Raw genomic sequence first — 20867 nt, forward strand, 5'->3', positions numbered from 1 at the left:
CAATGAAAACAGCATGAATAAGCCATTCCAGTTAGATATTTTTTTGTATTGGAAGATAAGCATCTTTAAATCCTACAGGCTAGGTGTGCACGATTAGTGAAGAAGAATGCAGAGTGACTAACATCAGGATCCATTCATCACTAGTGTTTCCCTTGTTCATTTGCTGTCAGTGTGTTTCCTTCTCGTCCTGTTACAGACGTGTAATTCTTCCATATTTATCTCCTATTTTCTGTGATAAATAATCACCATCTTCCTCATGATAGACCCGGGGTCCGGATCGATGGGTATGTTCACCACTCATATCATCCCCCTTCCATCCTTTATGCATGAGTAGATACATTCAGGATGCGATTTGCTGGGTGGGATCGACCCCTCTCCGGTCGACCGAGCCCTCGTTCACAGAGTTAACTTATCATGGAGGGGATTGGAAACGTACACACTTTTTATTGTTGAGAAAAAGTGGTGGTATGTCAGGTTTCACACAAACGTCCAAAGAAATTAGGAAGTCATTTTCATTCTTTATTGCACTCACACATTATATCTTAAGTTTACATTTCAGTGTGTAGACAATCTTTTACAGAAATCCAGTAAGAAATTCATGGCTTTTCCTACCTGAAAATGCTAATATGTGTGTGAGATTCTGGTAATTGTTACACATTCCAATTGATTTTTGTGTGTAAACAATGCTTTTAATTGATGTAAAAAGCTAAACATGCTGAAACGAGTATTGCAACGGTTGTTCTGTAAAGAGTTAAATCTACTTCCACGTTTATGTGGACAATATGCCACAAATAACTGTACTTGAAATCTAAATAAAGTAAGTAAGCTTACTATTGCATATCAAAAGTGAAAGTAATGCTATAAAAATGGAGTTATACTTTGATAACCAAATTTTTGTTGATTTTCAAAGAAATTTCACAATAAACAAGTTTGTTAGGCAATAAAAACATTTTTAACGGCGGGCTGGTTGGTCTTTGGATGTCGGCCTGCAACCATGATACCTGTTACATGTATTGTTGTTCACTTCATCATGTGTATCATTTGTTTTCACTACATTAAGATTTCATTCACTACTAACTCATGTCTGCAGCTATGAGACGTGTTGGGGAAGGAAACACACCCCACCCAGCACCCTGTTCCCTCACAAATCGCACCCTGGATACGTTAGAATCCACATTTAGCTTTTCTGTTCCCTTTGCATTAGGCCTTGTTCACACGAGAGCATTTCAACTGAAAACACAAAATCTTTGTGTTTTTGTTTCAGAAAAGTTTTACGTTCACACGGCATACTTTTACAAACACTATCCGTTTACACCAAAATGGCAGAAATGCTGATAACAATGTAGTTAGCATGCCAGGCCAAGTTGGCGCTGCTGTTTGGTTTTGGAATGAAACCACACACACACATGGGAGCAGGGAACACGGATATTCTTATGGACAGACGACAGGGTCGGACTGCTATTCCAGGTGACTCTCAACAATAACACTACCAAGTCCCAGGAGAATATATATGGACTGGGAGTCATGACACTCCAGAGATCGCCATTTTTATTATTGTCTGTCTACTTGCACTTGTGCCGTGTAACAATTTATTCCGGCCATGGTATGCATGGGCAGTAGCAATAAACATTTTTGAAAAGTTGAAAAAGTTGCATTTTCAGTGGCTCCAAGCACCATTGTTGTGTAAATACCCAAAATGCAGAGAAAGTCTTCCATTTTCACTTGAAAACGTCGTCATGTAAACCGGGCTTTCGTCTTCTCTGGTTTGTCCTCTACATGTCACCACGTACCATTAGAAATCTTTAGAAATAATACAACGGAATCAATGCTTTTAAATAACCAATGGTCATATAGATTTTTTTTTTGTGCATGCTGTATGACAGCTTCAGTCGAGCTGACAAAGACCAACAGGGCTGTATATATTGTAGATTTCCAACCCTCAGCTCACTTTCCACTGCTGGAGAACTGGAGCGGCACCAATGCTGGATTAGCGTCAGATTAACATTTGCCTTCTCCTCAGGGGATTCAGATGGATGTTCATCGCAGTGTCATTTGTTTTGCGAAACCCTCCACGTAGTATAAGCTCTTCTGTGTTACAGCATCTTCTTCTAATCCCAGTGCCTGTGCACCGTGAGATGCTCTGAGATGATGCAAACAGCTGCGCTGACGCAGACGTTTCAGCAGGAAATAATTGGAAGTCATTTAGATATAAAAATTCCCAGCATGTCTCGGAGCTGTGTCAGCTTTAGCCCGTTTATACTTTAATGCCACATGGCTAATGATGGTGAGAATTTCTAGAAATCCACAGTTGGTAAGGTTGGGGACGGAGCATTGGGGACGGTGTGTTGGGGCTCGAGAGGACTGCGTGAGCAGCAGAAGGACGGAAGTCAGGACCATTTGTTCCACTGCTGCTTTGTGGAGTGTTAACGCAGCCTGGCAGGAAAATGTGAGTTGAGATGAAAAAAAAAAAACTTGATTAGAGCTGAAATGACCATGTTTAAGGGTGGGTTCAGTCCTATTCTGCTTGAAGCAGCACCTTTGTAAAGTCTCATATTAATCCAGATTGTCCTGATTAGACAGTTTCAATTCACCATCTATTACCCATAATGGAAAAGCTTTTACGGTGTTTTGTATTTGTATAGCTGGAGGCCTTTTTCGGACTTTCATGTTCTCCCTGCACCTCCTTGGCTTTTTTTAGGGTATTTTCTCACAGTCTGAAGACACGCTTGTAGATTGAGGTTAAGTTGTACCTATGTGAGAATGTAGGAAGCCATTTTTAAAACTGTCCTGAGTCTGATTATCTGGCTATTTTTTTTTTTTTTTTTTTATAATTTCAGCTGAACTTTTTCAATTCAGGTCAATTTTATTTTTATAGTGCCAAATACAATGCAGTCATTTCAAGACACTTTTACAAACGATGACAAATTCATATTATCTTGAATGCCATGTTTTGCATGTAGTTCTTGTAGTCTTTTCTTTGTCACTTACCACACAGCAAAATCAGAACTACTCACGTTGAACTACATTTGCATAAAGAAACAACACCTTTCTAAAATGGACAAGCACACTGACTAACGTACCAGTCAGACAGCAACTTGACCTGCACATTTGAAGCAGATATTCTCAAGTGCTATAATTTCCACTGGAGAGAGGTGCCCTAATACCACCAGTCTGCTCCAACTGCTTTCCTGGTTGGCTGCAGCATGAAAAAAGCAAAGAAACGGTGCAAATATGTACCTGCAGATGTCACTTATGGTAGGTCGATTTAGATGCTGGTGTGGTCTTTTCCATTCAGTAAAGCTGCCAGCAAACACTGCCTGCCCTTGTTAGCTCAACCCGGCGTCAGTCAGACACGGGAACAAAACACCTCTGCAGCCGGAGAAGATCAACACAGACATTTGTTCCAAACAATAAAAACTCACACTATATTTAGAATACACATTAAAGTGAGGATATCAGACAGCAAAAGTGATTTAATATCAAATGGTGTGTGTGTGTGTGTGTGTGTGTGTGTGTGTGTGTGTGTGTGTGTGTGTGTGTGTGTGTGTGTGTGTGTGTGTGTGTGTGTGTGTGTGTGTGTGTGTGTGTGTGTGTGTGTGTGTGTGTGTGTGTGTGTGTGTGTGTGTAACTATATCTCCACCTAAATTTGAATTAGCTCGAAGTTGATCTTTTTCTTTTTGTATATATATATATATATATATATTTTTTTTTTTTTTTGATTAACAATAATAAAAACAACACATCAATGAATTACAAAATGAGTACAAATAAAACAATTAAATTAAAAGCGGGGCACACCTGAAAACTTAGAAACTCTTTGAAAACCCTTTTTTTTTAATATCCATACGTAATACCCCAGAGACCTTTAAACTCCATAGGGTTTGAATTGGTCATTTTCACTGTGTTACTTCAGTCCATTCTCTCGCTCACGTTTATCCGTTTTCGATATCGTCTACCTATTCATCATTCTTCTCCCGCGCCAAAATGTCACTGGAGGAAGTGCCATTAAAGGAGAAATGGAGGTTGAATATGTCTCGGCTGACGCGCTGAAATCAATACGTCTTTGAACAGATGAGCTTATCAATACAGAGCCGCTGGACCAAATGGGCAGTTCGGGCTGCTGCAGCTGAGCAGCACAGAGGTGGAAGGAGAGTCATGGAAGACATGTAAAGAAAGCGCAAAACAACTTGTGTAAATGCCAGCCCTCTTATTAAACTCAATGTTCACCAACCACCGTTCTGTGGAAAGCTGCTTTTACTCGGCCTGAAGTATCCTCGCACTGTTTGAGGTTCGCCAGGCGAAAAGGCCATGGATAAGTCACCGACACAGAATTGCCCTGTCTTCTTTTTACTCATTTACTGCCTCCTTCACAATTGGGAAAGTGAGCGTCTCTCATGGAATTTGAACCACACTGTTCCCCTCCAAACTCTCATTTGTCTCACATCAAGTATTAATTTTAGGTTGAATGTCAGACAAGAATTTACATAAACTCTTGAGACCCATTGACAACAGTTACACTCTTTGGTTCTATTTACATAACAATCTTTACATTTACATATTCTCCTCCGACTTGGTTGTTCAATAGTTGACACTTATCATGAATTACAATCTAGCTTGGTCGTCTGTCCATACGAATGTCCGTGTACTCGCCATTGTTAATGCTTATAGTGTATTATTGTCTGTGTGTGTGGTTTCATTCCTAAAACAGCCAGTGGCGTTAACTTGTGAGCTTCATGCTAACGACATCGTTTCCAGCATTTCTTTCCACTATCGTTTTCAAAACGTTGCGGTGCAAACGCATAGTGTTTCTGAAACGTTAAGTCTTAATATATAATCTCTCATAAGTTTGCTACTGTTTGGTTATCATATTGTGCGATTTGTTTCAAACAAAGAATTGCGTTTCTACAGGTGTGTTCTATTGAAAGGATCATTAGTTGTACCTTCAAACATGGTTTCCCAAAAATTCAACCAAAAATGAAAATGGTGGGACAAGGTATTTACCTGAACGTCATATTTGTCCTGCTGTGGCGTCTCCAGGCTACACACACACACACACACACACACACACACACACACACACACACACACACACACACACACACACACCCACACACACACACACACACACACACACTCACACACACACCCACGCCTGTGTAACATATCGACTGAAGGATGCCACTTGTGAGTCAAAAGCCTCCTTTACAGTTCATTACTTATTTCACTGGCTCTCATTTTCCACAATGTCTTTCCACATTTTGAAGGTTCCTTTTTATTTTTCTCCTCCGGCGAAAACATGCTGCTCGGCACTAGGATAAAGAAAGCAGTGTGAGGCTCTGGTTTATTGGGTTGTGGTGATTGCAGCTCGGCGTGCTTCGCCGCATTAAGCTCAGTACCTCAGCCAGCACATAACAGTAGCCAGCAAGTACAGAAGAAGCCTGGAAGCCAGTGCTGCAGTCTGCAGAACACAACTGCTTCAAATCACAGGCCTGCTATTGTCCCTGAAGCCAATGATAGGGAATAAAGAGGGAGAGAGAGAGAGAAAAGAGACACAATGGAATAAAAACAGGGAGAGATTGTTAATAATACAAGGTTTTCATGAAGCATTACCCTGATTCATATACCTCTTAGATGTAATTTTGGAGGAAACGACAAAATAAACAGCCTTTGTTGAGACACATCATTAGCTCCTAGCTATGCTCGTGATTAAACGTTTTTGTTTGGCGTTGTTTCAGCAGTAGATTCCTAATACCAACAGTTACGCTTGAAAAATGCCCCCCAAACCCAGAGCCAGCTTCTTATCCTTCATCCTTTTACATAACCTTTGAGCAATCATTTGTTCCCCCGGGACTTAAATCATTTGTCTGAAAGATTAAGAAAGTCTTGGGAGAGCAATAGTTCTTTCTGAATAATGACACTCTTTCTTACCTTAATGCTTCCTAGAGGCTCATAAGGAAGGTGAGTAACCTGGCAGGTGCTTGCTGAAGAGGAAAATACTCTTCTTTATCCCCTCTGCATCTCTCTGAGTGGAGAGATCATTCGTTCCCTGCTCCTGCATCTCAACCCGACCCCCTGAAACGACGGAATCATTCCCCCCCGCTAACACCGACATCACATCAGAGACTGACAGTCGCTGTGCATCCTTCCCTCATCCCTGCCGTGGGAGTGCAGGAAAGATGATCCTGTATCCAGTTTTCTTCCTCACGGATACAGGAGGCAGAAACACCATCTCGCAGATTGCATGTCTTCATTGGTGAGGTGGGGTGGCAAACCGTCCCGAGGAGATATGTGCCCCCCCCCCCTCCCCTCCCGCCACCGCCCTCCTCGAGGTCACCACTTCCTGGTGAGGAGGTCCTCGCCGAGGTCAGCTGTGGTTGTCAGAGGTCGGGTGTAGTTTGTTGCAGTTGGACGGAGATCGCAGAGCTTGTGCTGACGTGTAACTATGTGTCTGTCTGTGCTTGTTGTGCATGTTTTTATGTCTCTAGGCGGCGCAGAGCGGAGGACACAAGACCCTGCTGTATGGACATGCCATCCTCCTGCGGCATTCCTTCAGCTCCATGGTGAGACGTCACTCCAGCGTCATTCTGATCTCCTCATCTGAGAACATAACTCAGTTTGATTGAGTCGCATAGTTGTACGCCGTCGACTTGAGTGTGTCCAACAGAAATCAAAATATCAGACAGAAAGGATCATTTAACCTTAATTATCACACCTGGACAAAATACAGCTAACATACGGGCCCCTTGGTTCACCCTTGTGGGATCAGTGCACCGTAAAACCTGAGGAGTTTTGGGCTTTGAGGCTAGTTTGATAGCAACGAGGGAGCGATCTTTCATGGCAGCATCACCAATATCTTACAAAGAAATCTTACAATCTTTGCTGCTAGTTACAACAGATGCTGAACACGGGTTAAAAAGCAAATCAGATTTAATGTTTGCGGTGTTATTTAAATAGCTGCAAACTGAACAAAAAAAACATGGATGAAAATGTAATTAAAAATACACCAAGCCTTTAATCCGAATAAGCGTGACCATATCTCCACATTGTGTACCTGCTGCTCACTTCATCGTTTGACATCACTTGACTCCCAGCGCAGCTTAACAGACCGACTCTTTACACATCAGTGCTACACAAAGGCAAACAGCCTGTGGATGTCTTGTGGAAATCGTTCAGTTTTCTTTACAATCTCTGTGTACGTTATCTTTGAAGTGAGGATTAATAATAAGGTGAAGGTGCTATGTGAAGCCATAGATATCTGCGAGATGCAATATTTCTTCAGCATCTGTATTGTTACCATAGGTTATGAAACTGAACACCAACAGAACCAAATATATTCTGTCGTGTTTCTGTGCTGCTCAGCCACACTTTTCTTACGTTGAGTGTTCATAGTATATGAATTTACCTTTTCTTATATTTGGGATTTTCAGCACTTTTTAGCTCTTTTTAAATTACATACTCACACACCACACAGATCAACTTGGAGCTTAGGGTATTTGACACATGGGCAGGACTAGTTAAGACTCAAACTGACTGGAGGTTTAACACACTTTACCATCTGAGCCACAACCTGCTGAGATGTGAAGTTTTCTGTGTATGAAGGTTTTAAAGAAAATCCATCATTGATTTGACAGCATCAACAGAAAAACATACAGAATGACACATATTAAAGGAATGTATAAAAAATATACTGTGATCACTATTTCCCAGCTTTAATTACCAGTTTGAGCTTATGAGCCAACACCATCGCCCACAGAGCAGTGGGTGGATGTGTGTGTGTCACAGCACTGGCTTTTGTAGTCTGATGTGTGTGTGTGTGTGTGTGTGTGTGTGTGTGTGTGTGTGTGTGTGTGTGTGTGTGTGTGTGTGTGTGTGTGTGTGTGTGTGTGTGTGTGTGTGTGTGTGTGTGTGTGTGTGTGTGTGTGTGTGTGTGTGTGTGTTGACCACAGTACCTGGCCTGTTTGAAGACATCACGGTCACAGACAGATAAGCTGTCCTTTGATGTCGGCCTGCAGGAGGACTCAACAGGTAAATGAAAAGCTCTGCTTCGTCTTTCACAGTTGTCTCCCTCCGTCTTTGTTCCATTGCTGTCTGCTCTTCTCTCTCTCTCTCTCTCTCTCTCTCTCTCTCTCTCGCTCCTCAGTTAATATTCTCTGCAGTAAACTGTGCACATGCAGTGTGTTTCTGTTGTTACTGATAATTACATCAGAGTAGCATATTTGATAATCTGGTTGTGATATCATCAGGGCGTGAATTGTTTGGAGGGGATACTATCTGATCTACTGATCACCCTCTTCTGTTCATTTGTGTCATACTTGGTGGTTAAATAGAATTCACCACCATTGTGTTTACTCACATTAGCTTTTACACTTGATTCCACTGGTTAAACACTTGGGTTTGTACAAGAAGTTAGTTTTTCTTCATTGCATTTCCATTTCATCATGCATACAGATTTTGTTTCGACTTTGCATGCATCTTGCAGGTCATTTCAGGAGAATAATACCATAAGTGACATCATACACAAACAGGGGTTTTGAAATTAGGGTTTTGGATGCATTAGACTCTCATGGTTATTTCCTTGTTTGTTCTTTACTTTCTTTACTTTACTTTTCTTACTTTTTTTTTTTTTTTACACACTTTAGTCTCCACAACCATATCATCCAATGCTACAATAAATTACACTGGATTTGGCAAAAAGAAGGAAAAAAGCACAATATGGACATTTAAAATCTGCAGTGCATCACTGAAAACATCTTATAATAAAGTCCACTGTTAAAAGTTGGTGGGTAGCCAGCTGTGAAAATGTGTTCCAAATAATGAATTGAGAGATGCAGCGATAGCACTTTTTTTCAAGGTACAAGTGCTAACCTTTATGTACTTGTATCAATTCGAGTTCTTATTAAATGTCATTCATTTTATCTGGGAGATATGCAAGATATTCCATATTCATAAAGACACTGAAAAGGTATTGGTGCCAGATTTACTGTATTTCACATAATATACATAATAACATGATTTCACCCAATTTTTTCATGTTGCCATTGGATGAGTCACAGGAAGTGAATGACATGTGAAAGTAAAAAGCTATTGCACATTCAGCCTGCAGTCGTTGGACCTGCCACTCTCATGCTCTTTCATCAAAATTAATTTCATAATTTTCACTTCTCCACATTGTAGTCATTAATTTTGACTGCTTTTATGACAAATCACACCCCAGATCGCCAAACTCAAACCCTTCCCTGCTAGTGTTATTCATTTGGTACAGAGCAGTGTTTTGATCAAGTGGTCATCTCCTCGCGGCGTAAAAACCAATGTTACCATGACGAATCCACACATTATCCAGTCCCTCACTTCCTCCAGCTGTGGCCTTGTTACGTGATTAGTGGCGACATCCTTGCGCTTGCAGAGGCGAAATGCTCTGTTCTCAGGCTTGTCACTGGATGGGTTTGTTCACATGAAGGCATGTATTTCCGTGTGTGTGTGTTGTGTGGCAGGTGAGGCCTGTTGGTGGACGATCCACCCCGCCTCCAAACAGAGATCGGAAGGAGAGAAAGTGCGCATCGGTGACGACCTGATCCTCGTGAGCGTGTCCTCAGAGCGATACCTTGTAAGTCTGTTGTCTGTCAGTTGATCCTCGAAGCTGTCATTTGTTTGTGTGTGTGTGTGTGTGTGTGTGTGTGTGTGTGTGTGTGTGTGTGTGTGTGTGTGTGTGTCCCCTTAGTCGGGGAGCAGCCACTCTGCTCTCCCTGATGTGACAAAATTTCAGATTATTCCAATCCTGTTACCACACGCTGCACCCTGCCTGTGACCTCTCTGTAGCTGGACCCGTTACACTCAAAGCAACAAATATTTCCTTCTCAATGCCCGACTGCTCGCAATTACATTAAGGAAATTTTGATCTTCACTAGAAATGTCTAGTTTGGTGGATTAGGATTTTTTTTTTTAACTGCTGTCAGCGCAATTCCTGATGAGTGTCCTCACATTGTTCCTCTTAAAATAATGATTAGGTCCCCATTGCACTTCTGAGCATCAAATCAATCTCACCCCTGAGATCATCATGGCAACGAGCAGAGCAAATGATTAAATATCTCTTGTTGAAAGTAAAATAGTTCCTTTACAAGTTTACAAGTAGAAGTCCTTTCTTGAAAAGTAACTAATTTGAACCTTAACTGTCTTTCTAATGAAACATACTTTGTCCAAATCATTGTATTGTTAAATAAGCTGGAATTGTGAAGTCAATAAACATGAACCATTCATTTGCAGTTCTTGACATATTAAGACTCATTGAAGTCACATTTTGTTTCTCTGACAACAATATTTCTCTCTCCGACAGTCCCCATCACAATTGCATTCAAATTCTATTGGACTTAAGAACAACAGATAGCTCCTTCATTTACTGTGGAGTAGCACCGAAACAGCTGAGATAAATTACCAGCCAGTGTATTGCAGAAAACTGGGCTTTTAAAGGTGTGCTGTTGTTCTTTAAGGGACACAAATACATCACAGCAAAAACGTTTCGACTGTTGGTATGTATTTCCAACACCGATTCATCCCGGGGAATATGTTCCTTTTGATCTGTGGAGTTGGTGACAGCAGCCAGGCGGTGTTTACCCCACCGAGTCCGCAGGGCCACAGACAGATGACCACTATCGCCTCTCAGCCACGGATGTCAATCGGGTCGTCTGTCCCAGCTGTCACCCACTGTGGGATGTAGGGACACGCTGCACCTCGGGGCTGAAGAGAGACGCTCCGGAAAGGGAGGATGATCGGGACACAGCTGCCACAAAATGTGTTTTATGGATGCATAAACACTGTGGAAAACACACCAGAGTACTCAGACAGCATCACCCCCCCGCCCCCACACAGTTCAAAGACATCTGTCATTCAGCTTTATGCTTCCCTCAAACTGAGCTCTTCTTCTGGATCAACAATTCCCAGAAGCTCCAAACTCGAGCTGGTGACGTCATCAGCGTGTCCACAGAGCTCACGTTTTACTGTCAGCACACATATTAGAGCACATTCTTTATCCTCCAACCTGTGGAATTCAAATTCACATACAATGCCGCAAGTGAAGGTGCAGATTTTTGAGATCATTTTGTTGTTTCTGTCCTCAGCATCTGTCCATCTCCAACGGAAACATCCAGGTGGATGCGTCTTTCATGCAGACCCTGTGGAACGTCCACCCCTTCTGCTCCGGAAGCAACATCGAAGAAGGTACAGACTTCACACCATCCACTGGTTTCAGATAAACGATTCATGCAAGAATATAGCAGGACTGTGGATTAGCATATCTTTTGTTGCAAGTATTCATTGGACCAGATTTGACCTTATAAGTTTTAGGTTTTCTGCAATGTATTGTGATTTTGTGTCAAAAGACTCAAAATGTGAGTGATTCTGCTCCTTTCAATATCTTCCAGTTCTCCTAGAAAACTGTGTAGTTGACAGGACAGAGAAACTCGTGTTACAAATGTTTGACACTATGATTTGATGTTTGTGCCTTATTAATGATGAGTTAAGGGCTTTAGAAATCAATAACCTGCCAATAACATAAAAACTTGGGTGGCTTTAAACAACACAATAACTTGCCAATATTGTTATAAATTAGTAAAAATAATAATTGCACTAATTGAGACAACAGTTACAGCTACAGCTGTCAGCTACAGCTTAGTATGTATCCACAATGAATGAATATAATAACTGTGTTTTCCACTATGCTACATTTTGATGAGCAAACTGCACAAAAACCCACATAATTCCAAGAAATTCATTCTCATTCATCTGTTATTACATTATTGGCTAGAGTTAGTTTGGTGTCAAAGGATTAGATGGCTGTAATTATTCATTGGATAACAATGGAATAGCTCAGTAAATTAATGGCAAAAGGTTGGTATTAGTTTGAAATAGTTTATTAACTTCTTGGCCAATAATTATGTTGTTGGATTCTATTACATTTAAAACAGTCATTATTTTGGACATGATGTATAATGGTTGAGATGAAGATCTATTTCTCTGCTTTCTGATAGTTAATAGAACATTTCAAGATATCATGAATTGAAGAATGCATGCCAAATTCTATCAGCAGCTACACTGTGGGAACAAAAGGATATAGTGATGAAGGTTTCTTTTTTAAATGAATTACCGTAATTTCCAGACTACAAGCCGCTTCTTTTTTAACAAGCTTTGAAGCCTGCGGCTTATAAAATGGCACAGCTAATTTATGGGTTTTTACGGGTTAACTGGCTTCATGTAACTAGATTCTACTTCCGCATGTAGATACTTGCTCTGCAAGCATCTACATACAAGTGTGGCCTATATATGTAGTTTTTTCTTCTTCTTTTTTTTTCCTTTTGAAATTTTGCGGATGCAGCTAATATCCAGGTGCTGTATAGTCTGGAAAATACGGTAATATAGAATAATGGATCAGATGAAAGTTTTCAGTTTATGTGGCTGTGAATGGCTATCTCATCGAACTAGGGGTCACATCGTCCTTCACCTAGTCCATCATAAACACTGCCATGTTGCTTCTGTAGGTTAAAATTCCATTCGAATCCTGTTGCCTCAGAACTGGAAATTCCTCACCCAGATTATCACTTCTTAGGGAAAAACAAGTGTTCCATGAATCTTACATTCGCAAGTCAGAAAACTGTCTCGATACTTCTAATAAAGCTGTTGCTACATTAACTCTTTAGACTGCAAATTTAGACAAATTCATTGGGCAACTTTTTCTCCGCACAAGCGGATTAACTCCATTCACACATTTCTTTTAATCAACTTCAAAAGCAGCTCGGATTTCCGACTCCTGAGGCAAATGGAGATCAGCTTTGCACAGTGGGGCCTTATGGCTTATTAGTTAAGAAAGCCTATTGAGCTAAATAGAAAATAATGTTGCTGTATCCTTTCTCAGATCTAATCTCTGAATGAACTAACCTGTAGCCCGTGTTGCAAGGTGAAGGCGTATTCAAACTTTCTGTCCTCCTTTCTCCGACAGGCTACCTGTTGGGTGGTCATGTGATGCGGTTGTTTCACGGACATGACGAGGTTGTGACCATCCCAGGATCAGACCAGAGTGAGGAGCAGCAGAGGTGTGTTATTCAGCATTGGAGTATGAGACGCACACTTTGTCTCACTCTATTCTCAGGGATGTTAGACCGAATCCTTCTTGATTTCTTTTACATTTCAAGACATTATTTTTAATGGTGTTAGGATTTATAGGAAATGAAAATGTTAAAATATTTCCCCCCTGGGAGCATTAAAGTATTCTGTTTCTGATTAAAAATGCTTCTCATGCTTGTTATGTTAGAGGCTGTTTAGGGGGAGGTGGAGTAACACTGGCTGATGCATCTTTGCCTGCTCTACAGCGAGTCGGGCATCTTTCGTTTTACAGTGGTGTATAGATTTGTGAAATGCTTTGACAAGTTACTCATTGAGTGCACTGCAGTTAACTTAGCGTATACTTCACAGATGTATTTATGTTCTTATGACATATAGATTCAAAATAATGTGAGAATCATCACTGACCAAAGCCTCCAGGCTCTTGCTTCATTTCTCTTTCTCTTATCAGATGACCGGCTGCTTAATTACGTAGTGTACATACGTAACGTGTCATTGCATGCATGCGCCATGACTTAGCGTTCGGAAACAAAAGGCGTGAGTAATGTAAAAAAATTGCATTCCTAGAACCAAGTAAAGTAGTGTAGTTTAAGTAATACACTACATTACTTTGTTACCTGTAAAAGTAATGCAATTACAGAAATCCGTTATTGTTACCCCAAAACACTGCATGTTACTTGGATGCTTTAATTTGTCATGACTGCTTTGGTTTTGTGCTTATTTTTCAGTTATTACTCCTACAATAAATTTTGCTCATAAATTTAAATCTGTGAAAAAGCTGTGAAAAGGCATCCCCCCCCCCCAGGGGAGGGCCTGCTTCACACTTTAAACCACCCAGCTGCTATACCTAAAATCCTCAGAGAGGTGCACTTTAGAGATGACACATAAGTGACTTAACTGCACCGTGAGTCAACAGCGACGCCTCTGCCTCCACCGTGCTTCATGGAAATGTCTCTGACCGACGTAACACTCGGCCCTCCGGGGAGCCAAAATGGCTGCCGTGTTATTTTTAACTCGTGTGTAGCTGCTTGGTGCCAACACACATCAAGGTAGGCCGAAGCAGAATGACACACTGGACTTGAAGTGGGTCAAAACAGCGGGCAGAGCCGGCCACACACTCAACCAGGTGCCATGAGGATGTGTGTCTTCTTCATTCACAACACACACACACACACACACACACACACACACACACACACACACACACACACACACACACACACACACACACACACACACACACACACACACACACAGCGTCTATTTTTAGAACAGTGTCTGGCAAATATAGAGGGGGGCGGGACTAGATATTAATTCCTAGCTTTGGCTGCTCTCCTCGTTTTGTCCTTGAAATTCAACAGCCGCTTCTTCCGTGGGTCTTTCATTTATCTGTGCAGATGAAACATCCTGCGAGCTGTCACCTGCAGGCTGATGTGCAGATTATTTTATCTCGGGGACCCAGTCACCCATATCACCGATAGACACTGTAGCTGTGGGTTATCGGGGCACACGCGTCTCTGTTTGAAGGATGTAGTTGGCTGAGTGAATAAAACCCCGACGTGCACGCGCTTGTTTATGTGTCTGATTCAAACGTCTTGTCAGCGACGACCAGCGTGACAAATGAGAGGAAGAAAGGTAGCACTCCTCCAAACCAGGACGAATGACCTTGACGGTGTCGGCGTTGGCTAGACAGTGAAAGCATCCACAGACCGACCCCCCCCACTCATGATTCTCTCACGTCCCCCAGGATAGTCAACTACGAGATGGGTAAAGCTGGTGCCAAGGCGAGGTCCTTGTGGAGGCTGGAGCCTCTCCGAATCAGGTGGGCTGCGGTTCACTTCGTCTCGTTCCTTAACCATCCCACTTTCCTTCCATCGTTTCCTCCCCTCTCTCCTCCACCCACCTGTGACTTAATGCTGCACTGTGACCACCCCTCCCTCCCTCCCTCTTTCTCCGTATCTGTGGCCATTTTACAGCCACTGAGGGATGCAGCCACTCCTGTTCCATTTTATGTTTCTTTCAAAGAAATGTTTTCAGCTAAAAATGAATGTTTCTATCACATTGACATTAGATAATTAACAGCTGGCTGTGATGTTTACATCAACTAATTAGCAGCCATTTCAAGACATATTTTTTTTCCTTGTTTGCGTGTGTAATTTGAATGTGTGTGTGTGTGTGTGTGTGGGATATTGACAGCTGGAGCGGGAGCCATATTCGCTGGGGCCAGCCTTTCCGACTACGGCACCTGACCACCGGTCACTACGTGGCACTGACTGAAGACAGGGGGCTGGTGCTGCAGGACCGGGAGAGGTCTGACACCGTGGCCACTGCCTTCTGCTTTAGAGCCTCCAAGGCAAGGATGGCACCTTTACACACGCACGCTCGCACGCACACACACACACGTTCCCCAAGGTGACCTTCATCAAGCTTCCTCATTAAACACCGATGAGGATGCGTTGCGAAAGATCACCCCTAAAACCTTTACAAATGGACCTCCCACTGTCCCCGCGCTGGAAAAAAAAATCATCATTTCTTTTTCAAGGACAATGAAAATTACTGGAATTACTGGAGCAGTGCGAACCACACCGTCGAGGTTAATTTAGTTGAACTCTTGAATGCACATTCATCTGTACTGCTCGTAGTGGAGTTTCTAGATCGGACCGGTCAGGTAATTAGTGACCCTTCTGGAACATGTATCATAGAATGAAAGTGATCACATCATGCTACCACTAATAAAATTATCTCAGGCCCCGTTTAGATGGCAATGCTTCAAGTGAAAACATATCGTTTTTAACGTTTTCATCTGAGGAGCAACTTTTTGAAAACGATGCCCATTTACACAGTTTTCTGTTTTCACCTGAAAATGCGACATAAATGGGGCTTCATTGTGATCTGCTGATGTCTAAACCAGAGATCTCCTCTGCATTTTATTAATATCGTACCTGCATGCACGTGCACGCTCATGTGTGACGCCCTGACAGCTCTGACATGTTCATCCTCTCCTCTTTCATGCAGGAGAAGCTGGAGCAGAGCCCCAAGCGCGACATCGAGGGCATGGGGGTGGCAGAGATTAAATACGGAGACTCGCTCTGCTTCATCATGCACGTGGCCACGGGACTCTGGCTCTCCTACCAAGCACCTGATGTCAAATCTGCTCGTCTGGGTCCCCTCAAGAGAAGAGTGAGCGATGACGACCAAGCAAAACACAAAAGCTGCTCTGCCTCCTGATTTGGAGCGCCTACCAAAAGAAAAAACAAAGTTATTTAACAGACGAGTATCCTCGGAGCAGAAAATTATTTTGTGGATGATGAGATGATTGAGTTTAGATGATTGTCTATTAGCTATCTGCCTCGACTAAATATAAACCTTGTCCCCTGGCTACTGTGGCAGCAGTGATAGAAAATGTGCGAGTGATAATGTTTGTGACAGCGTGTCCTCCGTGTAAACACAGCCAGATTGCCTGTAGTGTCAGCACCTGTGTTCCAGACATTGTAGCTCAGTGGATGGCTGAGGAGACAGACTCTCCATTAAATGGCTTCCTCTTCATTTTATGATCCTGGTTTTTAATTCCCTCTGTGATAACAGTGACGATAGCTTTTTTCAAAGCATATTTCAAAGTAAGTAGTGGCATTGTAGGCGTTGTGGGCGGGCAACTAAACATTCCAGTCACAACAAATTGTATTGGTTAATCCTATTTTATTTAGACATCATTATAGAACATGTTAATTAAGACTAGTCAGCAAGTTGTAATTTTGCTAAATTTATAGTTGATTTTGAAGAAAGCCCTCATAAACCGGCTCTATTAAGAGGCCCTTGATAGCTTATCCAGCTCAGCTTCAGTGAATTGCTCCAGTGAAGGGTTAATGAGCCAGTTTTTTACTCATGATATTTTTTCCAACGTCACATTATCTTGTCCCTTCTCTTGCTAGATTAACTTTCTGGTAAACTGTGCTGATTTTATGGCTTAAAAACGTGTAGTCTGATGGCTAGTGGCAAGGTGCTGCATGACAGTTAAAGGTATACAGGAGGATTTTCCCGAATTTTAGGAAAGAACCGCCCTCTCCACCTTTTGAAAAAAATGCGCATGCGCAACGCTGTACCTGCTCCCGAGACGGAACGCCTACTAAAACGCGTGCGCGAGACATGCACGACCCCAGTTCTCCTCGTGCACGCTCTGTTTACAAGTCACAAGTCGGCATCGCTCATATAAGCTCACTTTACTAGAAGATTTACACCAGAGGGGGGTGAAACTGTATAAAAATGTCGGAGAATAATGCGTCGGGTCGGCCACCGGCATGATGACAACCGTGTGGAGTGAGCTGCGCGCAGGGACGAGCACGTACGACGGGCTTACGTCATATATCACCAGAATGATTGACAATTGGGAGGACCAGTTATTTTGATGATCCACCCGGAAGAAGAAAATCCTCTACTATACCTTTAACTAATTGAAAATGTAATATTATTGACTGAAACAAAAGCAAGTTCCAGCAGGATTCATGTGAAGCATTTATTAATAGAAAAAAAAGTGCCAATCAAATAAAAATACAGGGTAAATATTTCATGAATTATATGTAAGTTTCCTTCAAACTGATGCCTCAAGCTTTTCTCCTGTCATCCTTTCTGAAGGCGTGCCTGCACTCTGAAGGTCACATGGACGACGGGTTGACCCTCCAGCGTTGTCAACACGAAGAGTCCCGCGCTGCACGAATCATTCGCAACACCACGCTGCTCTTCAAGCGATTCATCAGGTATGCTACACATTGGAAATAAAAAAGATGCATCATTGTCCTCTAGACAGCGTGACACGATCGAGCAAAGTACCCAATTAACACAAATTACTGTCCACATTTGTCTTGAGCGTCTTTATGAGAGTAATCTGCAAAAGGTCCTGCCATTGGTGCACATTACATAATCACCACGGTGATGATGAGCATAATGAATAAAGATAATAAAACTGAGTCCTCCAAAGCGACCACACTGTATAACCAGTGGAAATCAAAAATCTTAAAGCCCACCCCCCCCTGAGACTCCGTTCCACTCAGCAGTGACAAAACATCCCTCTTGATTGCGAATGCACCCGGCAGAGAGGTAAGCTCTGAACCTGTGAGATTTTAGAGAGGTGCCAAAAGCCCCCGACATCTCACTCAGACGAGCAGCCATGCATCCCCGAACGGCAAATATTGAAGCAGCGTCACGGCTACGCACGGCCAACTATGAAACGAGGGCGCCAGCGTAAGTGGATGCTTCAGCTACCTTTATTTGTCATCAAAGGACCCGCCGTCCCCCGGGCCGGGCACTCATGGCGGCAACATGTGAGTGTGTGTCAGCCTCTCCTGCGGCTGTGACACACACACATTCCCCTTCCACGCATACGGCAGGAGGCTATTTTTAGCCGTCCAGCGGAAATCAGCATTTCAGCATGAATGAACCTGTGGGCACAACACTGTGTTAGTCATCTTTGCCTCTCGTCAAGTATGTGCAGCCTCCCAATTATGCCTCATCAGCGCTTGTGATGCATGAGACAGTTTTAGAAAATCCATTCAGTACCATCTGATTGAGTGTTTCCTTTTTCGTCTCTTTCTGCCTCCTTCCCAGAGACCTGGATTGTCTGGGACTTAAGAATAGGGTGCTAGTCGCCCTGCCTGTGGAGGAGGTGCTCCAAACCCTCAATGACCTCATCACCTATTTCCAGCTCCCAGATGCCGAGCTGGAGCACGAAGAGAGGCAGATCAAGCTGCGTTCCCTCAAGAACCGGCAGAACCTCTTCAAACAAGAAGTGAGTCCCACCCATTTCCCTGCTCAGTCTGGGAGGTGTGTGTGTGTGTGTGTGTGTGTATAAGAAAAGTTAAGTTAGGGTGCGAAAAAATGCCCCAATAATGAATAACCAGGTCAGCAACAAAACAATCTTTTTACAGTAGTCAGCTTCCATCAGAAGCAAGCACTTTGCACATTTCAGGGGGAAAAAAGTGATTATCACACTGACCTGTATTTAAATGAGCCAGGTAGCCCCGTTCACACTGCAACATTTTCAACGGAAAACCTCATTGCATTTTATTGTTCACATTCATGGTGCACCACAGTCCTTGAAGGAAAAATGCAACTTTTTGGAAAACACTGACTCTGCCCTGAGCTGATAGGAAGCCCCCTGACATGAGTCCACTGTAACGGAGACACCGTCTGCTGCAATGACAATATGTCCAGAACCCCCCTGACAGCCCACTACGAGGAGACCTCCCAGAGATGCTTGACATTTGATCCATAACATTGATACCGCATGACACAACTTGACACCCCCTTAGACTCCAACGACAGGTTGGGAATCTCTGTGAACGGGCCGCCGTGGAAGCCGTACACCTGTTTGAAAAATGGAGTGAACCTGTCCTTCAGGGCCTGAAAAGTTAGAAAAACTAAACAAAAACATTGATGGCCTGTGTTGCCTTGGTGATAGGAGCTTCTTTTTTTTTTAGCCTCTAAGATTAAAGAATATTTGAGGTAATTTTTGTGCCAGAAGAGGAACTGATTTCAACTGATTGTGATGTTTGAAGGGCTTTAGATATGGAAGATATCATTTTCAGGGCCCTATTGGTATTTCGACCCCTATTGGCCCAGACTGGTAAAATATTGTCATAACAACCTTCAAATTTAAACCTTGAAGTTGATTTTCTTCATGGTGCAGAGTATACCTGATGAAAATGTTGGTAGTTTCACAAAACCAAACAATTACTAAAGAAAATGACTGCATTCTCAACATGAAGCCAATTTAAAAATAAATTAAAAAAACAAATTGCAATGATAAAGAAGACACACTCCGGCAGATCAGAACTGCTGCTTTGTCACTGATTGCATGAATGAATGAGCCGAGTGCCGCGCCACAGTTCCAGAAGTTTGCGGACGGCTGAAGAAACGCATTGTGGTGTCTCTCATTGCCATCTTGTATTTGGAGTCGGTGCATATGGAGGTGTCAGCAGTTCTGCTCTTATAATTTTCCCGAGGCTGGCATGAGTGCACTGGAGCTTTCTGCTAAGCCTCTAGGCTCTAAATTGCTTTCATCAATTACAAAATGTCAGCTGCCTTACTGAAGCGGCCTCCGATGTCAACTATTCAAACTGCGTTTTACTTCTGCATTCTGCAATTTATTCTCAGAGAAACTGAAGCGCTTTAATGCAATAGATGTTACCTTAAAACATTTTGCTTATAATAACACACATATCATTTCGTCTTATTCGCTTGTCTTTTCATATCGGCGTGACACACCACGCCTCTCTGCCTCCTCTGATATACTACATATAGAAGGTCAATTTGTCTCTCTGGACAGCTGACTCAGGATTTTTCCTGGCATTATAAATCATCAGCAATTTCCATTTTGTCTTCTGAGCCCCTCTATTTAGCATATCTGATCACTGTAGATATTTCACCGTTCGATAAATCAAAATGACGTGACGTAGCGGGGAGCCACGGAGATGGTCAACATAATTAAAAGCGGGACACAGATTCCCGAAGAGGAAGCTCTTCTACTAATGAAGTTTTGTCAATACGAGTTGTATTTTAATGAGTAAAGTATGCTCCATTACCCTCAAATGAGGTTAAGTACAGTATATTATTTATTACAGATGATGTTAATGTAAATAAATCTTTGCATACTGGTTTGCAGTTGTTTATTTGATATACATAATGCAAGAAGAAACTGCTTTAGTGCCTTTTGGTGAAACTGTGATAGCAATTCAATAAAACCTCATGGTACAATGTGACACAATGTG

At 42.4% G+C, this 20867-nt stretch overlaps 1 protein-coding gene across 1 annotated transcript in view; it reads left to right on the plus strand.

Annotated features, from left to right (window-relative positions):
• Positions 1–20867, plus strand: part of LOC308142661 (ryanodine receptor 3) — a 149738-nt gene that overhangs the window by 38428 nt on the left and 90443 nt on the right. Inside the window, 10 exon segments of the mRNA XM_080513175.1 lie at positions 6486–6560; positions 7947–8025; positions 9492–9604; positions 11112–11211; positions 12986–13079; positions 14855–14929; positions 15304–15469; positions 16123–16287; positions 17737–17858; positions 18706–18886. Of these exon segments, the coding sequence (XP_080369301.1) occupies positions 6486–6560; positions 7947–8025; positions 9492–9604; positions 11112–11211; positions 12986–13079; positions 14855–14929; positions 15304–15469; positions 16123–16287; positions 17737–17858; positions 18706–18886 (1170 nt within the window).

The sequence above is a fragment of the Blennius ocellaris genome, assembly GCF_963422515.1.
Source record: "Blennius ocellaris genome assembly, chromosome: 17".
Taxonomy (NCBI): domain Eukaryota; kingdom Metazoa; phylum Chordata; class Actinopteri; order Blenniiformes; family Blenniidae; genus Blennius; species Blennius ocellaris.